The sequence below is a fragment of the Canis lupus genome, chromosome 3 (genome assembly GCF_003254725.2).
Source record: "Canis lupus dingo isolate Sandy chromosome 3, ASM325472v2, whole genome shotgun sequence".
NCBI lineage: Eukaryota > Metazoa > Chordata > Mammalia > Carnivora > Canidae > Canis > Canis lupus.
The window spans coordinates 39,293,725-39,316,568 of record NC_064245.1 but is presented as its reverse complement, the minus strand read 5'-3'; the positions used below and the strand labels follow the sequence as shown (position 1 = coordinate 39,316,568).

Genomic DNA, 22,844 nt, shown 5'->3' with positions numbered 1-22,844 from the left:
AGAGAGCACAGCAGGGGGCAGCGGCAGAAGGAGAGAAGCAGGCTCTCCACTGAACAGGGAGCCTGACCCAGGGCTTGATCTTAGAACCCCAGGATCATGAGCTGAGCTGAAGGCAGATGCTTAGCCAACTGAGCCACACACGCATCCCTCTACAGGGGTGCTTTCTTAGGATATATGGGCATGTATAGAATTACTGGGTCCAAGGTCAGCACGTTTTTAAGGCTTTAAAAGTCAGAAAGAGACTGGACCTATTTATCTGCCCTCCAAAAGTGCCACTTTCCCAAGACTATCAATATTAATTGCTATTCATAAACCTCAGACAAATCGAGAACACATAATTTTCATTTACACTTCTAAGACAATCTGTTCTGTTGAAGTTTTCATCTTTTTCCTATTAATTTGAAAAACACTTAGGGAGCAATCATTTGTTTTATATGGTACATTTTTACCACATTTGTCATTTCCCGTCTTACGTGTCATTTTTACACATAGCCATTTTTCTTAAGTGTTTTATTTCGTGCACCATTTGAATTTGTCCATTCTTTCTCTAATGATTTCCACTTTTCATGTTATGCTTAGACTCCCCCAGAGCAGGAATAATCATCTATGCAATAAACTCTCAGTTACCCAGGAGAACAGGCAGTATAATTTAATAAAGCTATTAATTTCTCATTTATTTTATATCCAGCTACCTCACTGAACCCATACTTACTCAGATAGTTTTTCAGTTAATACTATTCTCTAACTCACTTTTTAAAAAAGAGCCCAACACACAGTCCAACTCACAACCCTGAGATCAAGACCTGGGCTGAGATCAAGAGCCTGACACCCAACCAACTGAGCCACCCAGGTGCCCCCTCTGATTCATTTTAGAGCTCCCTCTCTTTTCTAACCGCCTGAGTTGAATTCTTAGTCTGTTTCTTTTTCTTCTTTCTTATTAGAAATGCCTTCGACACTACAAATCTGTTTCTGATCACTACTTTAACTATATTCCATAGATTTCTGATACATATTCTCCTTTTTAAGTATTTTCTAAAAACTCTGGAGTTTTTGTTTCCTTTTACCTGAGTTATTTTGAAGAATTTTCAATTTTCAAGTTTTATTCTGCTTTTTCTATCATGTAATGTGTATTGAATTCAAAACTGATTTCATTTTATTCATGGAATATGTGAACTTTGCATTTCTGCATTTAATTGAGGTTCTGAGAAGCCAAAAACACAACCACAGGTGTTGAGAGACCTCTGTCTGTAGACCACAGGGACTGATGAGCAGCCACTAAGTTCACCTCACTGTGTTATTATTCAGTCACATTTAACCCTAATGTTTACCTATTTGACCTGCCTAAAAACTACCCAAAGTTTAAGATACTCCCTAGTATCTGTAGTTTTGTATTCTGATCTGATGCTACATTATTTAACTCACTTAGTTTTGAGCTATAGCTTGAACAGTTTTTGAGCTATAGCTTCCAGAGAATTATATTTAATGCTAGGAATACACTGTTTGTCTATTTCTGATGATTTCGGCCCTGAATTCTGGTGCCCCATAGTAATATTATGATCACTGCTTTCTTCTTACCAGGTTTGCTCATCTTTTAGTTCTGGATAACTTTACTTTTTAAACATTCCTACAATCCCTCTATCATGAAATGTGACTGTAGGGTTTGTAAGCTGGTACCCTGTGGAAATGCATATTATTGAGAGTACAGTGAAGAACCTGTTCTATTTTCCCAAGTTTTAACAGGTTTCTTCAGTGTAGGATTCTTCAGGCTCTAATATGCCAACATGCAAACTGACTCTCCATGAAGAAAAACTTATTTTTTGCCTCAAAGCCCGTTTTTCCCAGCACATTTATTCATCTCCCCTGGAAAATGGGGGAACAGGTTAGGAGGGGCCGTTAGAGTGCAAGATATGATAAAAAGGGGAAAAATACAACTTTAACTAGTTTCCAAAGGAAATCTGAAGATTTCAATTGTTGAAAAAGCTTGCTTTTTAAATAGTGAAAGTTTATTTAAGTGGCAATTTTGAGCTATAGCTTCTTTTTTTTTAAGGTTTTATTTATTTATTATTCATGAGAGACACAGAGACACAGGCAGAGGGAGAGGGAGAAGCAGGCTCCATGCAGGGAGCCTGACGTGGGACTCCAGGATCATGCGCTGAGCTGAAGGCGGCGCTAAACCACTGAGCCACCCGGGCTGCCCTGAGCTATAGCTTCTATAGAATCATATTTAATGCTAGGAATTAACATTGGTCAAAATAATATAACTTTACTAATGTATCTAATTTCTAGGAAAGTCAAAGTACTTATTCCAGAGTTGATAATAGCTCTAACATACCTTCAATCTATAATAAGTTATTTTGTACATTTCTAGAGGCACTTTAATTTTCAGAGTATAAAAAAGTATTTCACTTAATTTTACAACCTCATTTTTTAAAATATTTTTTTAAATTTTATTTATTTATGATAGTCACAGAGAGAGACAGAGAGAGAGAGGCAGAGACATAGGCAGAGGGAGAAGCAGGCTCCATGCAGGGAGCCTGACATGGGATTCGATCCCGGGTCTCCAGGATCGTGCCCTGGGCCAAAGGCAGGCGCTAAACCGCTGCGCCACCCAGGGATCCCCTTTACAACCTCATTAATGGGAAAAGCATCATTACTTCCACTGAGATAAAAGGAAACAGGCTTGGAAACCTTCAGGGATTTTTCTAACTTGGTTGAAAGAATCACCCATGGTTATTTACTGGTGGGACAATGACTAGACTTGGAGTCAAGTCCAGGAAAAGATCTGTAAAACCTCAGGGCACCTGGGTAGCTCAGTGGTTGAGCATGTGCCTTAGGCTCAGATCATGTTCCTAGGGTCCTGGGATGAAGTCTCACATTGGGCTCCTTGCAGGGAGTGTGCTTCTCCTTCTGCCTGTGTCTCTGCTTCTCTTTCTATGTCTCTCATGAATAAATAAAATCTTAAAAAAAAAATCTGTAAAATGTCATGGAGATATCTTGATGATGAACAAAGTCAATGTAAATGACCTGTCAAGTATTAGATGTTTTTCTCTACCATATATTTTTATTACTTTAAAATGTGGGCATTTTAAAGAAGAAGAGATTTTACTCTGGTATTCAATTACTTCTTTAAATGCCCTCTTTAGAAGCCAGAGGGAAAAAAATTAATGATATTTAGTTTATTCAACTGAGTTAGAAAAAAATATTTTTGCAGTCCCTAGGGAACACCCTGCCACCAAGCTCTGGCATAATAACAGATACTTCAATAACAAGTATCTTCTCCAAACTATGGTTTACCTAATTTCAGCGGCCACTTGATAAGGTGTTGTTGTCCAGACTTCGCCTTCCACTGTTTTCCCACCAGCCATTCTTACTGTGATCACATTGCTTGTATTCCCCTTTTTGTCATTAAGGGCAAATAAGAGCTGATAGTCTTTCTTCAATATTTCATATAGCTTCAATCTTTCCTTTACAAAATCTGGTTGATTATTTCCCTGAAAGTCATCAGAATACAAAGAGGTTAACATACACAGCCTACTTTTTTTATACCTGTTCTACACGCTCTCTGCACACCCGAGGTCATTTCCAACTCTCCTTCTGGTCACTTCCCACCTCCTTCTTGGGTCTCAGGGTCCAGCTCAAAGCCTACTTCTTCTAACTACATCTCCCCCTGACACATGTTTAATGCGTGGGTGCACACAGTCCCACAACTCAGCACCTACCCATATACCACCGTACTTTCTCTGGTTGTCTTTCCTGTTTATCTGATCTCAACCAGACTGATCCCTCTGAGACCAGGTTTTCCTCCTTGGCTCCTGCCAAGTGTTTATGCTCAAAACATATTCTGGTGGTTTTAATGAGGTAGATGGTAGCTAATTTCCTTAACAGAAAAGAAAAGCTCTGCTATCTCAACTTAAATAGACAAGGGGCTAACTTAACTCTAGCTGTGTGGCTAGCTCATCTTGAAGTTAAGACACATTGTAGCTAAGGCTTGCAAGGTTTTAAATATACTACAAATGTCATAATTGAGTTAGGAATTATACTTTAATTAAAAATCCAGGCAATTAACTGTATAGGCATATTTAAATTACAGGTAGTATTTTACATTATTTAGACAGCAACAACTTACCTCACTCTCAGGCCTGCTTTCCTCCTCCTCCGTTTTAGTGTTCTTTTCTTGGCTTTGACTGGAAGGAGGCTGAGAAATAAAGGTAAATTATAAATAACTCATCCCAATGACAAGAAAGAGGAACACATCAGAAACGTGCAGAGGGGAGGGATATGCTAGCAGTCAGCAAGGCTCCCACATCGGAGTTCTGGCTTCCCTGACCACCACCACAGCTCTCCATGGGCAAGTCATTTTCTTCTTGTCTGTGCATTTTCACACACTCTGGTTAGGTACATTTAACACATTTTGCTCTCTAAAGTTCTTTCCCCTAAACCTTAAACAGATAATATCGCTGGGAAATGGTTGTGTAGCTGCCCACGGACTTTCAATGCACTGTTTCAGGAAGATGCTGCCAGTGCACCACAGTTACCGTTGGTAAAGAACTCAAGAACATCCCACAGTCTGAGAAAGCCTTTGGAACTTCAGAAAATGTATTATTTTACACGAAGATGATCTGTCCTTCAATGGGCCAAGATATTAAATCACTAAAGAATAACGCTAAATGTACAGATCTCAAGAAGTGAATAACAACAACAAAAAAACCCAAAACCACCTGTCATAAATGAACCAGCCATTCATTAGACAGGATGGAAGACTTTGTTTATGTAGCTGTTGGTCTTCCTGCTAAGGAAAGAACAGTGAGTTTTACACACTCCAGCATTTTTTTTCAAACGAAGGAAAACGCTATTTTTGCTACTGAAGAAAATACGCGGCAGGCAATTTCCCGGAAGAGCTAGGAAACACCATCCAGCCCGGCGACCGCCGGGACCACCGGGCTCCGCAGGGGGTCCAGGCGCCTCGGCGGTTCCCAGGCCTCGGCAGGTGCACAGCGCAGGGCTTCCGGCGGGCCCGCCGCCCCGCTGCCACGGTCCCCGCCCGCCCGCCCGGGACTCTGGGCCGCGCCCGCCCCGCCTCCCCGCAGCGAGGCTCCCCGCAGCCACCCGCGCCCGGTCACCTGCGCGCCGGCAGCCGCGCGCCCGGCCCCGTTCCTCCCCGCCGCCCGCGCCGCGCCCCCCAGCGGCGCCCGCTGGCTCAGCTCCTCGGCGAGGCACAGCCGCAGGCGGCACAGGCGCTGGCGCAGGTCGCGGTTCTCCGCCCGCAGCTGCGCCACCTCCCGCGTCAGGCACGGCCCCTCGGCCTGGCCCCGGTCGGGCGCGTTCAGCTGCTCGTCCCTCAGGCGCTGCACCTCCGCCCACAGCCAGCGGATGTCCTCCTCCTGCCGCTCCAGGCGCGACGCCACCGCCTCGGCCGCCATGGGGCCGGCTCCCGGGGCCACCGACGCCGCTCAGGTGGAGCAGCTGCGGCGGGGCGGGGCGGGGCGGGGCGGGGCGGGGCGGAGGGACAGCCGGACCTCGGCGGTCTACGGAAACCTCCGGGAGGCGGGGCGGCGGGGGGAGGCGGGGCGGCGGGGAGGGGCGGGGAGACCGAGAGAGGCGCGGGGCGGGGGGAGGCGGGGAGACCGGGAGGGGCGGGGAGACCGGGAGAGGCGGGGGGCGGGGAGGGCGGGGAGACCGGGAGGGGCGGGGAGCGGGGAGGGGCGGGGAGACCGGGAGGGGCGGAGCGGGGGGAGGGGCGGGGAGACCGGGAGGGGCGGGGAGCGGGGAGGGGCGGGGAGACCGGGAGGGGCGGGGAGCGGGGGGAGGGGCGGGGAGCGGGGAGGGGCGGGGAGACCGGGAGGGGCGGGGAGCGGGGGGAGGCGGGGAGACCGGGAGGGGCGGGGGGCGGGGAGGGGCGGGGAGACCGGGAGGGGCGGGGGGTGGGGGGAGGGGCGGGGAGACCGGGAGGGGCGGGGAGCGGGGAGGGGCGGGGAGACCGGGAGGGGCGGGGAGCGGGGGGGAGGCGGGGAGACCGGGAGGGGCGGGGGGCGGGGAGGGGCGGGGAGACCGGGAGAGGCGGGGGGGGCGGGGAGGGCGGGGAGACCGGGAGGGGGGCGGGGAGCGGGGAGGGGCGGGAGACCGGGAGGGGCGGGGAGCGGGGGGAGGCGGGAGACCGGGGAGGGCGGGGGACCGGGAGGGGCTGGGAGCGGGGGGGGGGGAGGAGGCTGGGGAGACCGGGAGGGGCGGGGAGGCTGGGGGGAGGGGGGGAGCGGGGAGGGTCGGGGGGAGCACAGGGAGGGGCGGGGGCGGGGGGAGGGGCGGGGAGGGACCGGGAGGGCGGGCGAGCGTTGGGGGGAGGCGGGGAGACCGGGCGGGGCGGGGGGGGGAGCGGGGGGGGGAAGGACGGGGGAGACCGGGAGGGGCGGGGGGGGTTGGGGGAGGGAGGGGCGGGGGGACCGGGAGGGGCGGGGAGCGGGGAGGGGCGGGGAGACCGGGAGGGGCGGGGGAGCGGGGTGAGGTGTGAGGCGGGGATACCGGGAGGGGCGGGGAGCGGGTGGCGGGGCGGGGAGACAGGGACGGGGCGGGGGGGAGCGTGGGGAGGCGGGGAGACGGGAGGGGCGGGGAGCGGGGGGAAGGACGGGGAGACCGGGAGGGGCGGGGGGTGGGGGGAGGGGCGGGGAGACCGGGAGGGGCGGGGAGCGGGGAGGGGCGGGGAGACCGGGAGGGACGGGGAGCGGGGTGAGGCGGGGAGACCGGGAGGGGCGGGGAGCGGGGGGAGGCGGGGAGCGGGGGGGAGGCGGGGAGACCGGGAGGGGCGGGGAGCGGGGAGGGGCGGGGAGACCGGGAGGGGCGGGGAGCGGGGGGGAGGCGGGGAGACCGGGAGGGGCGGGGGGCGGGGAGGGGCGGGGAGACCGGGAGAGGCGGGGGGCGGGGAGGGGCGGGGAGACCGGGAGAGGCGGGGGTCGGGGAGAGGCTGGGAGACCGGGGGAGGCAAGGGGCGGGAGAGGCGGGGCGGGGCTCACTGCTGGGCTGAGACTGCAGGTACTGCGGGGAGGCGGGGCGAGGAGGGGCGGGGGCCGGGGCTCACTGCGGGGCGGGGACGACAGGAGCCGCGGGGAGGCGGGGCCACGGCGAGAGGCGGGGCCACGGCGAGAGGCGGACGACAGGGAAGGGCGGGGCGGTTGCAGGGCTGGGGTACAGTGGTTGGGTACCCACGCCCGCGGTGGTCAGGTTGTAGACTGCTGTGGGGCCTGAATAGGCTGACCATGCTTTCAGGGGTGGCCATGAATATCACCATGCGTTGGCTGAAACGCAAATTGTCCAAAGTCTTGGGACGGCTAACCTCTCCCTTTCCAGCGTGGCTCTTTCCTCTTGCGAATTCTAGCAGTCACCATTCCTCCAACTTGCAGATACATTCCAAAAAGTGACTATTGAGAGTCCATCTTCTTTGGCTTTCATGCCAAGGGTGACCAAGTGCAGAGGCCGCTGGGCCCCGGGCGCACAGAAGATCTCTAAGAAAAGTTAAAGCTGATGGGCAATTGCTAGCTCCTAGCTCCCGGCTAGCGAGAGCAAATGCCACAGACATCTCTGTATAACACATAACTGTGAGCATGAACCTTCTTCCTGTAATAAGAACACAAATTAATTTTTACTAACATTCTTAGGACTTAGTATGTGGCAAATCCTGCTTTAAGGTCTTTATAAATATTAACTCCGTAGAACAAAAGTAACTATTGTCCAGTAAGTTGATGGATAAGCTGAAGCACGGAGAGGCTGAGTGGCTTGATCAAGGTCACACAGCCACTGGAATGACAGAGCTGAGGTTCAAACTCCGACAATCTGATGCCAGTGTCTTTTTTTTTTTAAGATTTTATTTATTTATTTGAGAGAGAGAGAGAGAGAATGAGCTGGGAAGAGGAGTAGAGGGAGGGTGAGAAGCCTCCTCCAGGCTGAGCAGGGAGCCCAATGTGGAGCTCCATCGCAGGACCCTGAGATCATGACTTGAGTCCTAGGCAGACATTTAACCAACTGATCCACCCAGGTGCCCCTGATGCCAGTGTCTACCTGCTGAACACTGTGGTGCCTTTTGACATTGGTAAAATTTAGTTGAACATGTCATATGATGAGAAAGAGGCAACAAATGCCATCTGAATTCCAAGATGGGAGAGCTTACTTACTTGGACTGATGATGTTAATACAGAGAACAATTGCTGTGGAAAATAAAGGTTGGCAGTTATTAGAAAGGTGGAGAAGTGAATGAAGGCCACTCTGGGAGCAGAACTAGCATTCCAGGGGATGAGGAGGCAGCTAATTGGAATAAGCTAACTGGAATCATAAACAGCTGCCAGGAGGAAGTTCCATAAAATCTGGCACTGAAACCACTTTATCCTTCGATTCCCTTTCCCGCTAAGCTTCTGGACAGAGTTACACAGGTTCACTGTCTACACACTCTTCCCATTCACTTCTCAACCTGCTGCCAACTGCTTCCTGCTCCTCCCATTCTGCCATGATTTACATGTTGTCAAATGCTCCAGCCTGGCTTAGGGTCTCCACAAATTTTCTCCAGCTCCTTCGTAATTTGTCTCTCCTGGACCTCCACCCTCAATCCCTAGGCAACTAGTGATCTGCTGTCACTGTAGATTAATTTTCATTTTCTAGAGTTTTCTCTAAATGGAATCATACACTGTGTACTCTTTTTTTGGCTCCTTTCATTCAGCGTAATTTTGAGCTTTACCCATGTTTTTGTGTGTATCTATTGTTCATTTCCCCACCCACCCATGGTAGTATTCCATTGTATGACTATACCATGATTTGTTTATCCATGTACCTGTTGTTGGACTTTTGGGTGGTTTCCAAGTTTGGGCTAGGATCTACCTGAACTCAGATGAGTTCACTAGGTTACTGTGGTTATTTCTTCAGTTTCAGAAAGCAGGGTTTGAACAGATACACCCAGCAAACTGCAGAATGTCCACAGTGGTTTCCTGACCCACGGACTTAAAGTTCATGCTCTTGCTCTCTGTCATTATCTCTCTCTTTCTCAAATAAATAAAAATAAAATCTTTAAAAATAATTAATTGATTTTTAATTTTTTAAATAAAAAAATGAAAAGAAATAAACTAAATTCTCAATTCAAAACCTCAAAAAATAAAGGAAAGCAGGAAGCACATGAAATAATAAAGAAAGAAGAAAAAAATTCATGAGCTAGAGAACAGAAAACCTTTCATTCAGATTAGTAAATCAAAATCCCGACTCTTTGAAAATTAATAAAATGAACAAGCCACCAACTTCCACAATCAAAAAAAAGGGAAAAAGCGTAATATGCAAGATAAGAAAGGATACAGAGAAAATAACTATTGATACATAAATAATTTAATAGATTATGAGAAACTACTTTTTGTACCTCTACAAATAAACTGCAAAACAAAACAGAATGGATAATTTCTTAAGCAAATAAAGTTTACCCCAGCAGAAATGGATACCTTAGATATACCAGTTTCCATAGAAGAAATAAAGTTCTATCAAAGAACTACCCCACAAAAAGCATCAGGTCCAGATGATTTTTCAGGGGAATTCAGTTAAACCATTAAAGGTCAGAGAGTGGGATCCCTGGGTGGCTCAGTGGTTTAGCGCCTGCCTTCAGCCCAGGACATGATCCTGGAGTCCCACATCGGGTCCCTGCATGGAGCCTGCTTCTCCCTCTGCCTGTGACTCTGCCTCTCTCTCTCTCTCTCTCTCTCTCTCATGAGTAAATAAATAAAATCTTTTAAAAAATAAAAGTCAGAGAGTCTCCGTGCTAATAAATTGTCACTGAGCATGGAAAATAAAGAAAAATATTTAAACTGTTCTTTATGAAGTAAGTATAACACTCATACCTAAACTTGATAAAGATAGCACTAAAAAAGAAAATCAACATCACTTATGAATGCTGATGCAAAAATCTTAAATACAATGTTAATGAAACTTAACAGGGTTCTACGCTATGTAAAGAGAATAGTATATCACCATCAAGTGGGATTGATGCCAGAAATACAATGATTTGATGTTAGAAAATAGATTAATATAAATGCATCACATTAGCCTAAAAAGAAAAGCCATATAATTATTCCATAGGTGCTGGAAAGGCTTTTGGTAGATTGCAGCACTCATTCCTAGTAAAAGCTCTTGAAAAAGCAGAAATGCGTATATAATCATAAATATGATTATTTTTATATATTTTTTAACATGATTATATATACCTTAATCATAAAACCACAGTTTTACTTAAGTTCTTACTCAAGAGGGACACCTAGAGATATTTGCCCGAAAGTCACAAACCAGACATGAATGTCCACTTACTCCACTACCATTTAATATTGCTATGGAGGTATGAGTAAATGGAATCTGGCTGAGAACACTATAGAAGAACAAGAGGGAAAGAAAATAAATTATCTATATTCAAGATGACATGATTATATACGTTGAAAATTCTAGATTATCAATAATAAAAGTAACACAAAATGTAAAAGAATTCATCCAGATAAAAGGGTATAAGGGCAGCCCGGGTGGCTCAGAGGTTTAGCGCCACCTTCAGCCCAGGGCATGATCCAGGATCGAGTCCTCCCGTCAGGCTCCCTGCATGGAGCCTGCTTCTCCCTCTGCCTGTGTCTCTGCCTCTCTCTCTCTGTGTCTCTCATGAATAAGTAAATAAAATCTTTAAAAATTAATTAATTAACTAATTAATTAATTAATTAAAAAATAAAAGGGTATAGAACTGGGCACCTGGGTGGCCCAGTCATTTAAGTGCCAACCTCTTGATTTTGGCTCGGGTCATGACCTCAAGGTTGTGAGATCAAGCCATGGGTTGGACTCCAAGCTGGACAGGAAGCCTGCCTAAGATTCTTTCTCAGGCACCTGGGTGGCTCAGTGGTTGAGTGTCTGCCTTTGACTTAGGGCATGATGCCAGGATCCTGGGATCAAGTTCCACATCAGGCTCCCTGCAGGGAGCCTGCTTCTTCCTCTGCCTGTGTCTCTGCCACTCTCTCTGTGTCTCTCATGAATAAATAAATAAAATCTTTAAAAAAAAAAGATTCTCTTTCTCTCTGCTCCCCTTCTACCCCAGCTCGCATGCTGTTTCTCTCCCTCTCTCTCTCTCTCTCTCAAAAAAGAATAAAACTAAAGTGCAAAAATCAGTAGTATTCACACACATGAGTAATATCCAGTCAGAAGGTACAATGAATAGGAGAATCCCATTTACAGCAAGAGCAATAAAGAGAATATATGAGAAATGAGGCAGCAAGAAATACAGGCATATCTCATAGATATTGCAGCTTTAGTTCCAGGCTCTCCAATGTAGAGAATACTCCAATAAAGTGAGTCAAAGTTTTTGGTTTCCCAGCGCATATAATACTTATGAGTACTCTATACTGTAGCCTATTAAGTGAGCAATAACACTATATCTAATTAAAAAAAATGTAGACACCTTAATTTAAAAATATTTTATTTCAGAAAAATGCTAACCATCATCTGAGCTTTCAGTGAGTCATCATTTTTTTGCTGATGGAGCATCCTGCCTTGACATTGATGGATGCTGGCTAATCAGGGTTGTGGTAGCTACAGGTGGGGGTGGCTGGGGTAATTTCTTAAAATAAGACAACAATCAAGTTTGCTGCTTCAATTAACACTTCCTATTACTTGAACACTTAGAGTTAATAATTAAAGTTATTCATTGGCCTAATTTCAATGTTGTTGTGTCTCATGGCACAGGGAAGCCCGAGGAGAGGGAGAGAGACAGGAAAGCAGCTGGTTGGTGGACCAGTCAGAACACACACAACATCCATGTTAAGTTTGCCATCTTATATGGCTGCAGTTCACGGTGCCCCCAAATGATTACAGTAGTAACATCAAAAATCACTGATCACAAGTCATCATAACAAGTATAATAATAACAAAAATGCTGGAGAGGCATCTGGGTGGTGCAGTAGGTTAAGCATCTGACTCTTGATCTAAGCTCAGGTCTTGATTTCAGGATCATGAGTTCAAGCCCCGTGTTGGGCTCCAAGCTTAACATGGAGCCTACTAAGAAAGAAAAAGAAAGAAAGAAAGAAAGAAAGAAAGAAAGAAAGAAGAAAGAAAGAAAGAAAGAAAGAAAGAAAGAAAGAGCTGGAAACTCTGCAAGGTTTATCAAAACGTGGCACAGAAACATGAAGCGAGAGATGCCATTGGAAGGATGACACTGAGAGACTTGCTCACCACAGGGTTGCCACAAATCTTCAATTTGTAAAAAGTTCAATATTTGCAAAACAAAATCAAGTAAATTGCAATAAACAAGGTATGCCTGTACTCAAAACTTATATGAAGAGTATTCTAAAACACTTCTGAAAGTCACAGGAGACTTGAGCTAATGGGAAAACATTCTCATTCTTGGTTAGGCTTTCTCAATATACTTTCATGTCAGCCCACTCTCAGTTTATTTATAAATTCAATGTGACTCTGATAAAAATTCCAGTGATCCTTTTCAGGAAACTAGAAAAGCCAATTCTAACATTCACATGAGAAAAATAAACACAAAAGGATATCTAGGAAAACAATGGAGAGAAAGAACTATAAGGAGAGACTAGTCCTCTTACTGGATGTTAAAACATACTACAAAAGCTCTAAACAAAAAATATGGAAGTGGCGCATGAATTGACAGATATTTCTAAAGCACAGAGAAGAAAGTGCAAAATTAGATCAAACTTCATACAAAACAACTAGTAGATGATCAAGGCGGCATCTAAGAAAATATGGTCATTTTAAAAATGGTATCAAGGTGAAGGGGTCAAAAGGTATAAGCTTCCATTTACAAAATGAATCAGTTGTGGGGTGTAATATACATGACAATACAATTAATACTGTATTATATATTTGAAAATTGCTGAGAGTAAATCCTAAAAGTTCTCACAAGAAAAAAAAGTGTTATAACTATGTATGGGGATGGATGTTAGCTGAATTTACTGTAGTGATCATTTTGTAATACATACAAATACCGAAGCAATATGTTGTACACCTGAAACGAATATAATGTAAGTCAATTATACCTCAATAAAAAATTTTTTTCGGGCAGCCGGGGAGGCTCAGCGGTTTAGCGCTGCCTTCGGCCTAGGGCCTGATCCTGGGGTCTCGGGATCGAGTCCCACGTCGAGCTCCCTCCATGGAGCCTGCTTTTCCCTCTGTCTGTGTCTCTGCTTGTCTCTCTCTCCCTGTCTCTCATGAATAAATAAATAAAATCTTTAAAAAAAATTTTTTTAAATAAATTTTAAAACCTCAAATTGGAACTGGGGGCGGGGTTGGTTTAAAAAGCTCTTGAGAGGGATCCCTGGGTGGCGCAGCGGTTTAGTGCCTGCCTTTGGCCCAGGGCGCAATCCTGGAGACCCGGGATCGAATCCCACGTCAGGCTCCCAGTGCATGGAGCCTGCTTCTCCCTCTGCCTGTGTCTCTGCCTCTCTCTCTCTCTCTCTCTCTCTCTCTCTCTCTCTCTCTCTGTGTGACTATCATAAATAAGTAAAAGTTAAAAAAAAAAAAAAAAGCTATTGAGAGGGATCCCTGGGTGGCTCAGCTCAGCGGTTTAGAGCTGATAAAAAGCTCAGTGGGTGCCAGATGTTGGGGGTGGGGAGCAGGGATGAATGGGTGGATCATGGGATTTTTAGAGCAGTACAGCTATTCTGTATGATGCTATAATGATGGATGTGTGTCATTATACATTTGTCCAAACCCATGAAATATACAATAGAGTGAACTCTAAGCTATGGACTTTGGGTGATGATAATGTAACAATGCAGGTTCATAATTGTAACAAATGTCTCACTCTGATAGGATATGTGACAGTGGGGAGGCTGTGTATGTGGGGTCAGGGAGGATGAGACCACTGTACTTTCATTTTTAAAAAAATTATTTATTTATTTATTCATGAGAGACACAGAGAGAGAGGCAGAGACACAGGCAGAGGCAGAAGCAGGCTCCCTGTGGGGAGCCTGATGTGGGACTCAATCCCAGGACCCTAGGATCACGACCTGAGCCAAAGGCAGATGCTCGACCACTGAGCCACCCAGGTGCCCCGAGAACTCTATACTTTCTGTTCTACTTTGCTGTGAACCTAAACGTGCCTAAAAATAAAAAAAAAAAATTAAAATTATAAAATGAAAAAGAAATGTTCTGAGAGACCACAACACGCCACAAGATGGTACTCTTTCCCTCTCAAGCTTCTACGCGGGGCACATGTACTGTGATTGCTGGTAGTGAAGAAATCGCAGGGGTTCTGTCCCTGCAGGTCCCCGTTCTTCAAGAGGTTCAGCGCTTACCATATTGTCCCAGTTTGCGTTTTCAATGGATGTCTTAAAATGTCCTAATAATGTTCATTGTTATTCAGGTACACTGAGGCCAACAGATCAAGAGATCAATATTCAGGTATATCAGGGCCAAGAGATCAAGATCACCACCGTTCAAAAGATCATTTGTTACAGTTCCCAAGTAGAGGGGGTTGCCACACCAGGCAGAACCACACAGGGAAGCCCCAGGGTATAGGTCAGGAGGTGGAAGGAGTGGGAGGAAGCCCTGGGAGAGCCTTTCTTGTGTTTTCTGCAGGAAATCATTGGCGATTCAGGGGAAGCTGCTGAGGAGTGGCTAGTTTGAATACTTTCAGGGGAGCTCTGGGTCTAGGGGCTGTTCCTACTCCTCCGGCACCTGGTCTGGGGATGATTAGGGCAGAGGGATGCTGGCCTGGAATGTGAGCCTCTGATAAGAAGATACTTGGGGTGGGGCCTCTGGATTGGCTTGCATATGAAAGTCACACATGGAGGCTGGTTCTTTGCTCTCTCCAGAAATTGGCTAGCCCTTGGAGGGGCAGTCTCTCCAGGTCTGCCAGACCCCAAGATGCCAAAACACCAGAAACACATGGTTAATGGAGTATGGTGACAGAAACTTACTTTCTCGACGTCACACAAGAAGTCAAAAGCAAAGCCAAGAAAAGTCTTTTCTTGTGGCTACCACAACCAAATCACTCCAAGCGAGTTTTGACTTCTGAAAAATGAATCTCCCACCCAGATTCTGTAGAAAAATATCTAATTGCTTCTATAAACTAACCTGGCAAGAATATCATAATAACCACTAATCTTTTCATCAATTTCCTAACTGGAAAATGTAAGAGACCTTTGGATTTCCTTAAACTTTCCTCTTTACCCACCTGATTTTAGGATGACCTATAGAGAGAGAGGACACTCATGGTACAGGTAGGAGAAAGAAGAACCCAAAGCCATAGTTCACTCACATGCACAGATGGAAAGAGAGTGTGGGCAAGCAAAGAATTGGTCACCTGCAGACCCAGCCAGGGACACTCCAGGGTTACTCCGGGGCCGGAGAGGTTCTGGGCAGGTGGAAACATGAAGGCTGACTTGGAGCAATTGAATTATATCTGTGCAATCTGCAGAAAGGCATCACTTGTTGTAACAGTGCTCCTGAGCCAGCAGTAATCCCCTCTTCTAATCTCTAATCTGGCTTCATTAAGTGGACACCGGGGTCAGATCAGAAGAGTGGGGTCATTCATAGAACTGAATCACTTAACCAAGTGATCACATAGAAGTGTTTGAATTTCTTAAGAAGAAGGGGACCATGCCACTAAGACATAGCACTCAGCACAGAGTTGAATAAAACTGAAACACCAGGAAACAACCACTGGCTTTGGCTACTTTCCTCTACCGTGTATAGTTCACTGCAAGGCCAAGTCTAACCCCAAACTAGGGTGGCAGGAAGACATGAGTCACATGGTTCCTGAAACAGCTTCCAACATCCTGATGAGACCATAAAATTAGATGATGAGTGTGTTTCTTTCATAATGTTGAAACCTACCACTTGTTGGGGGGAATTTGAAAGGGGAATGATTGTCTGGGGCCAAGAAAAGGAGTTTCAGTGGAACAGGTAGTAGCCAGACTGTTTTTTCTTTATCTTTTAAAGTTAACGGCTGCCAGGGGCTAATCAGTGCAGCACAATCCTCTTAGGGCCACGCAGGTCAGCATGCGGGTTTAATCCAAGGCCTTCCCTCTCTCCCCAGATCTATAATAATTCCAGACAGCAGGATGAGTATGCCTGCAGGTGTCCGTGTGGTGCGGACGTGGCCTGCGGAGGCCCCGGAGGGAGACATTTCACCGGCTCTCTGCATGCCAAGATGGGTGAGAGAGGGGCCCGGTCGTGGTTCTATTATTGCGAGTCAACAGCACAGAGAGAAAAGGAGAAGAGGAACAAGCAGCTCTCAGAAATACTGATGAGTTACAGAGAGAGGATCCTGAAGGATTTCAATGTGAGCCAGGTGCTCCCACATTTGGTGTATGATGGCGTGTTCTCCTTGAAGGAGTACAGTGAGATCCTCTCCTGGGATTGCTACTGGAAGAGAGTGGAGACTTTTTTTCTCAAGCTTTGTTCCAAAGGTCCAAAGGCTTTCTGTGCTTTCTGCTCTCATCTGGAGGAATTCTGTCCTTATCTGCTCACCTGTTTTTTCCTTTATTACCAAGGTAAGAACATAGTTTGTTCTGAAAAGTAGTGAGCTTGATGATAGTCTAAACAAAATCTCTGGCACCCTACCCTCACTATGTTATAGTGAGCTTCAATACAGCATTTGGTTAAAAAATCCAATGCTGGGGCACCTGGTTGACTCAGTTGGTTAGGCGTCTGCCTTCGACTCAGGTCATGATCTCAGGGTCCTGGGATCGAGCCCCACATCCGGCTTCCTGCTCCTTGGGGAACCTGCTTCTCCCTCTCCTTCTGCCTGCAGCTCCACCTGCTAGTACTCTATCTCTGTGTCAAATAAATAAAGTATTAAAAATTAAAAAAAATTAAAAATCCAATGCCTCTCTAAAATCTCATGATACAGAAGTAAATGTTTTTGATGCCAAATAAAACTTGATATAACCCCTGAACAACCCAGGGGATGATTTCAGTTGACTAATAGAAAAATATGTACCTTTCTTGTTTTAATGAGGACTTTGGGGATCCCTGGGTGGTGCAGCGGTTTGGCGCCTGCCTTTGGCGCAGGGCGCGATCCTGGAGACCCGGGATCGAATCCCACGTCGGGCTCCCGGTGCATGGAGCCTGCTTCTCCCTCTGCTTGTGTCTCTGCCTCTCTCTCTCTCTCTCTCTCTCTCTGTGACTATATAAATAAATAAAAATTTTTTTAAAAAATGAGGACTTTGAAGTCAAGCCTAAAATATTAGTAAGTTAAGGAAGCTGGACTGACCTTTCATTCTATCTATGAAGACACAGAAATGATGGTGTTTCCTCCAAATGTTGTCATATGACCCAGCAATTCAACCCCTAGGTGTAAACCCAAGAGAAATGAAAACATATACCCACACAAAAGCCCATGTAAGAATGTTCATAACAGCATTAGCCCAAAAGTGGAAACAACCAAATGTCCATCAACTGATGAATGTATAAATAGACTGTGGTATATCCCTAATGGAATATCAGTCTCCTTTAAAAAAGGATAAAGACCTGACACATGCTACAATACAACATGGATGAACCTTGAAAACCTTGTGTTAAAATAAAAAAGCCAGTCACAAAACCATATACTGCATAATTCCTTACATTGAAATATCTAGAATAGATAAATCCATAGAGACAGGGAGTAGATGAGTGGTTTCCGGGGGTTGGAAGCAGGGGGAATGCACAGTGACTGCTAGTGGGTATGGGGTATTGTTTTTAGGGGAGCAAGTGAAAATGTTGCAAAATTAGTAGTTGAGCACGTCTATGAAAACACTAAAAATCACCAAATTGTATTACTTTAGAAGGTAAATTTTATATGTGCACTGTCTAAATAAAGCTGTTTTTTTAAAAAAAAAAAAAAAACAACAACCTAGCACAGCAGTCTTCTTAGCCGTTTCTCTTCTCTTAGCTTTCCAAAGAGAGCCCAATAATTGCCTATCTCAATTTCCCTACCTCCTAACTTTAAAAGAGGAGGGACCCTTTCCTGCTGAGAGGTTTGGGTTGGGCCATATAAAAGGAATGAAGAGTGGAAAAGGGGAAAGTGAGTGTGGGTGAGAAAAGTAGAGCAAAGCTGGATGCAAGAGGAGGGTTTGGGGGATGCAGGGGCAGCAGGTGTTCTGAGCAGTGGTAGGAGTCATGGGCACAGAGGCTAAAAAAGGAATCCCTCTCTATGATGCTATGGCCTGTGTGTGGGGGTACTCACTCAAGCCTTTGAGAATTGCAGGGCAGGATTTGAGCTGTTTTGAAGCGGTGTTTGGTTATTGGTCTCTATTTATCCTGTAACACTTCCTCCAGACTGAACCATCAGGGTCCCAACTGGACATGTATTACATGGATTTTAAGATTTGTCTTAATGGAAAAATTATCCTTGGTTATTAAGATAGTTGTTGTGAATCATAGTCTTATTGTAACCTCACCTCTATACTGTAACATCACCCCTACCACAGCCCCCATAATTTTCAGTAAAATGGTTCATCGACTGAAAAAGTCAAGTTGATGAAAATGAATATTTATACATGGCCTTTTATTTATACACTATATTCAGATGTTGTCTAATTAATGCTTATAGCCTTAATGTAATATGTTTACCAGAGAAGTATCATCTATGCATTTATTAATCCAATACAACATTATAGAATACTATGACAAGATTATGGCAGAACTTCATTTTTTATCGCCAAATTCTTTATTTCTATTAAATATCTATAAAACATTTTTTAAAACTTTGATGAATATTTTTTCACAATGTAACTTAAAATTCTGGTAAGTCAAAAATAGCCTGAATATCTATTGTAGTAATCATTTCACTTTTCTAGGTAAGGGACAATTACAAAGTGAGGTTCCTGGATTTGCCAGTTAACTTTGCTTGTAAAGAAACATCTTAAAAAAAAAAAAAAAAGAAAGAAAGAAATCCTTGGTTGAGAAGAGAGAAGGAGAGGGCAGGGATATCCGGTGGCATTTATGTGTACCTTTAATATTTTAATTCTTTAACACATTCTGAAGTGTATTTGTAAAAATGTTAGCACCTGTTAAGTCCAGAGTTAGAAACATGGATATCCATTATTTTTTATACTTTTCTGAATATTTGAAAATATTTATAAGTAAAAATAAAATAGAAATGTTTAACATGAAAAAGACATCATCTGATTGTGGTGGTGGTTGCACAAATCTATACCAATGATAAAAGGTTATGGAACTATACAGCAGCCACACACACACACACACACACACACACACACATACACACGCAAACCCACAAAAAATGAATGTAGGTAAAAACTAGTACAGTCTAAATCAATCTGAATTTTAGTATTACACCAATAGCAATTTCCTGGTTTTGATTAATGTACTAGGGTTATGTAACATGTTTATCTGTAGGTGGAAACTGATGAAGCATACATGGGAACTTTCTGTACAACTTTTACAACTTTATATGAGCCTCAAACTACTTAAAAATAAAAAATTGTAGAGGTACTGGCTGGTTCAGTTGGTAGAGCATGTGACTCTTGATCTTGGGATTGTGAGTTCCAGCCCCACGCTAGGTGTAGAGATTACTTAAAAATAAAATCTAGATTAAAAAAATAAAAGTTGTAAGTATATATATATATATATATATATATATATATATGCATACAGCAATAGCATTGTCAAAATATAGCTAGAGAGATTATTTTTATTTTTTTAAAGATTTTATTTATTTATTCATGAGAAACACAGAAAGAGAGGCAGAGACACAGGCAGAGGGAGAAGCAGGCTCCTCATGGGGAGCCCGATGCGGGACTCGATCCCAAGTCTCCAGGCTCACGCCCTGGGCTGAAGGCCGCGCTAAACCGCTGAGCCACCTGGGCTGCCCAAGAGATTATTTTTTAAATCAATTCTAAAATATTCCAGTTCCTTTGCCACTTAAACATCAGCTCCATGGGCAGCATTTATAGTTTTAGATTGACCTTTGTAGATGATTCCCTAGGTAATAATTCCAGGCTTTTAAGTAAAGGCTTGTTTCCTCTAATATTGGGTGATCCATCTGCTCTCCGTGGGGCTCCTTCTTTGTGGGTGCTCCAGAAGGGACTGCTTTATGATGAGCTATAATGACGTCCACCTTCAGCAGGAAATCCATTTCCTCTCACTGTGTGGAGGTAGATCAGCTTGTATAAACACCAAGGAGGCCTTACAGTAACAATACGAAAAGAGCCAGCTGCCATCACTAGAAATACGTCCCATTAAATATATGTATCCCAGAGTGACTTAGTTGGAAAGGCTCCAAATTAACAGTTATACTTTGGAGCACTCTGGAAAGGCAAAATGATCTAATCAGTATAAAGGTACAAGCAAGAGGTTAATGCATTTCACTCCATATTACCAGATCACAGGGCCCAGGAGCACTGTAGTGTTTCAAGTTTTATGTCCACATTTTAATATTGTTCATGGAAAACATGGGCTGTTACAACAAGTTACTTGTGTCATCAGGAATGAAAAGAATGCCCAACATCCCTGACTACACAGGAGAAGCCACCACACTAGGGCAGAGGCTCAGCTCTACAGCAATTCCCACCCTGTAAGGTGACCACTGCATTTCTCTTGTTCCCACCCTTGTCCCATTGGGAAGAGGCAAGATCTAGAGTTGGACGGACAATGTAAGTGTGGAGTATACAAACAGACCTCAGGAAGAGCCATGCCAATGGCATTCTTTTCCATAGTCTGTCTCTTGGGATGAGCCTTTCCACTATAATGTGATTCAATATGACAGCACAGATCATGACATGTCTGTACCTTACAGTTTCAGGACCCAGCGCTGGGCACATATGGACAGAATAGGGGCTGCCTTCTAGGAGCTCAAGGAGGAAAGGGACATGACAGGGGAGGTATGTATACATGAAGGTGGAGGACAGGGCAAGGCAGGGATGGGCCAAGAGGTTGATGGGATGGGTTTGGATGCTAAAAGGACCTCCAGAAGGTTTCTACTGGGGTGCCATCAGCCTTTTGCCAGGGAACATCACCTCTGGTGAGTGTTGCAAGTTGGAGTGAAGAGACTCACAGGGAACAAAGTCTCAGAGGTTCAGAATCATGTGTGTGGAGAAGGAGCTGCCCCAAACCAAGGCAAATATCATGTTGAGTCTTGGAGAGGAACAAAATAAGATTTACTGATGAGTGTTAAAAATCAGTAGAAACTCCCTGTGACTCTGGTTCCCAAGCCCAAGAGAAACAAAATCCAAACCTGAGGTTGGGAAGTCACTGGCCAGTAGTTGAGGAAGAAGCTGTATTTGAAAGGGATTCTGCTTCTTCCTTTTCCTTCTTTCACTCTTTCTATGAAACCCATTTTTATATATTGCAAAGAAGGGTGGTACTTACTGCAACCCCCATGACTGGAAAAATACCAAGATGCACTTTTTAAAAATGTCCACTCTATTCCTAACCAAAACAAGCAATTATTTATTTTGAATGAGTTGCAATGAATCATTTTCTAAATGAATGGACTAAGGGGTGTTCGTTTAGAAAAACGTGAAATATGAACTGATTAAGTATCTTTTTACATACAATTTGGAATAGCCAAATCCCCAGCAATATATAACTTTGGAGGAAAAAAAGAAAGGCAGCAGGAAGTGGTGACTTCTTGCCAGAGGTATGATTCCTGTTTATGTTATAATGCAGAACAAACTCATAGGACCTTACAAGATTCATCCACTGCAGAAGAAAAAGCAGGGGTTGGAACTCAGTCCGAACTTAGCAATGCCCTTGAGACTGAAGATCAAGAACAAAGTCTTCAATTATTTAACAAGTATGTTAACACTCTCTGTGTGTTTTTAACCTTTAAAAAGTCCTATCTTCTTGCTTTTCGTTTTCTTCCTCTCCTTTCCTTTCTACTGTGTCCTCTGGCCACTTACAAATTGTTTTGCCAATGCCTGTATTTTCTGGGACACGTCCAGACCATTGTGTCACTCCTTGGCTTACTCTGCGGTATATAAGGAATGGTATTTGAAAAGCACCCTTTGATTTCAGGCAGTTGGTGTGATGCTGCTCAAGTGTGCGCCTGACTGTTCTTACTTTCTGTTCTTTGTTGGATCCCAAACCAGGCTGCTGTTGTTTATTTCTCAGCGTCCCAGATAATTATGTACTTTAGATGTGATATAGACAAACAATGGAATACTACTCAGCCATCAAAAAGACTGAAATCTTGCCATTTGCAACAACATGGAGCAGCTAGAAGGTATTATACTATGTGAAATAAGTTAGAGAAAGATAAATACCATGTGATTTTACTCATGTGTGGATTTTAAGAAACAAAACAAATAGACATAGGGGAAGGAAGAAAAAAAAAAGAGAGAGGAAGGCAAACCATAAGAGACTCTTAACTGCAGAAAACAAACTGAGGATTGCTGGAGGGGAGGTGGGCAGGGGATGGGATAAATGGGGGTTGGGGATTAAGGAGGGCACTTGTTGTGATGAGCACCAAGTGTTATATATAAGTGATGAGTCACTCAGTTCTACTCCTGAAATCAATATTGCTGAAAAAATAAAAACTTGAAACAAACAAACAAAAACTTAAAAAAAAAAAAAAAAACTTAAAAAAAAAAAAAGAGTTGATGTTGCAGTCTTGAGTTTGAATTCCACAGGGCAGCAAGCTGGAAACTTTGGCAGGTTTCTATGGTGCAGTCTTGAGGACAATTCCTTCTATTTTGAGAAACCTCAGTCTTTACTCTCAAGGACATTAAGTGATTGGGTGTGGTGCACCCACATTTTGGAGCATAATTTGCTTTACTCAATCTCTGCTGGTTCAGATGTTAACCTCATCCCCAAATACCTTCATAGCAGCATCTGGACTGGTGTTTGAGCATACAAATGGGCACCATAGCCCAGTCAAGTTCACACATACA

At 44.6% G+C, this 22,844-nt stretch overlaps 1 protein-coding gene across 2 annotated transcripts in view; it reads right to left on the bottom strand.

Annotated features, from left to right (window-relative positions):
* The window catches only part of TARS3 (threonyl-tRNA synthetase 3), a 73,139-nt gene extending 67,662 nt beyond the window's left edge, over positions 1-5,477 (bottom strand). The window contains exons 1-3 of one of the 2 annotated variants that reach the window (XM_025437393.3): positions 5,121-5,477; positions 4,127-4,195; positions 3,295-3,491 (exon numbers count right to left, since the gene is read on the bottom strand). In XM_025437393.3, coding sequence (XP_025293178.1) covers positions 3,295-3,491; positions 4,127-4,195; positions 5,121-5,420 — 566 coding nt within the window. In that variant the 5' untranslated portion in view covers positions 5,421-5,477. The remainder of the gene's footprint in view (positions 1-3,294; positions 3,492-4,126; positions 4,196-5,120) is intronic. The other variant, XM_025437394.3, reaches the window with a different exon arrangement.
* Positions 5,478-22,844: the final 17,367 nt, after the last annotated feature.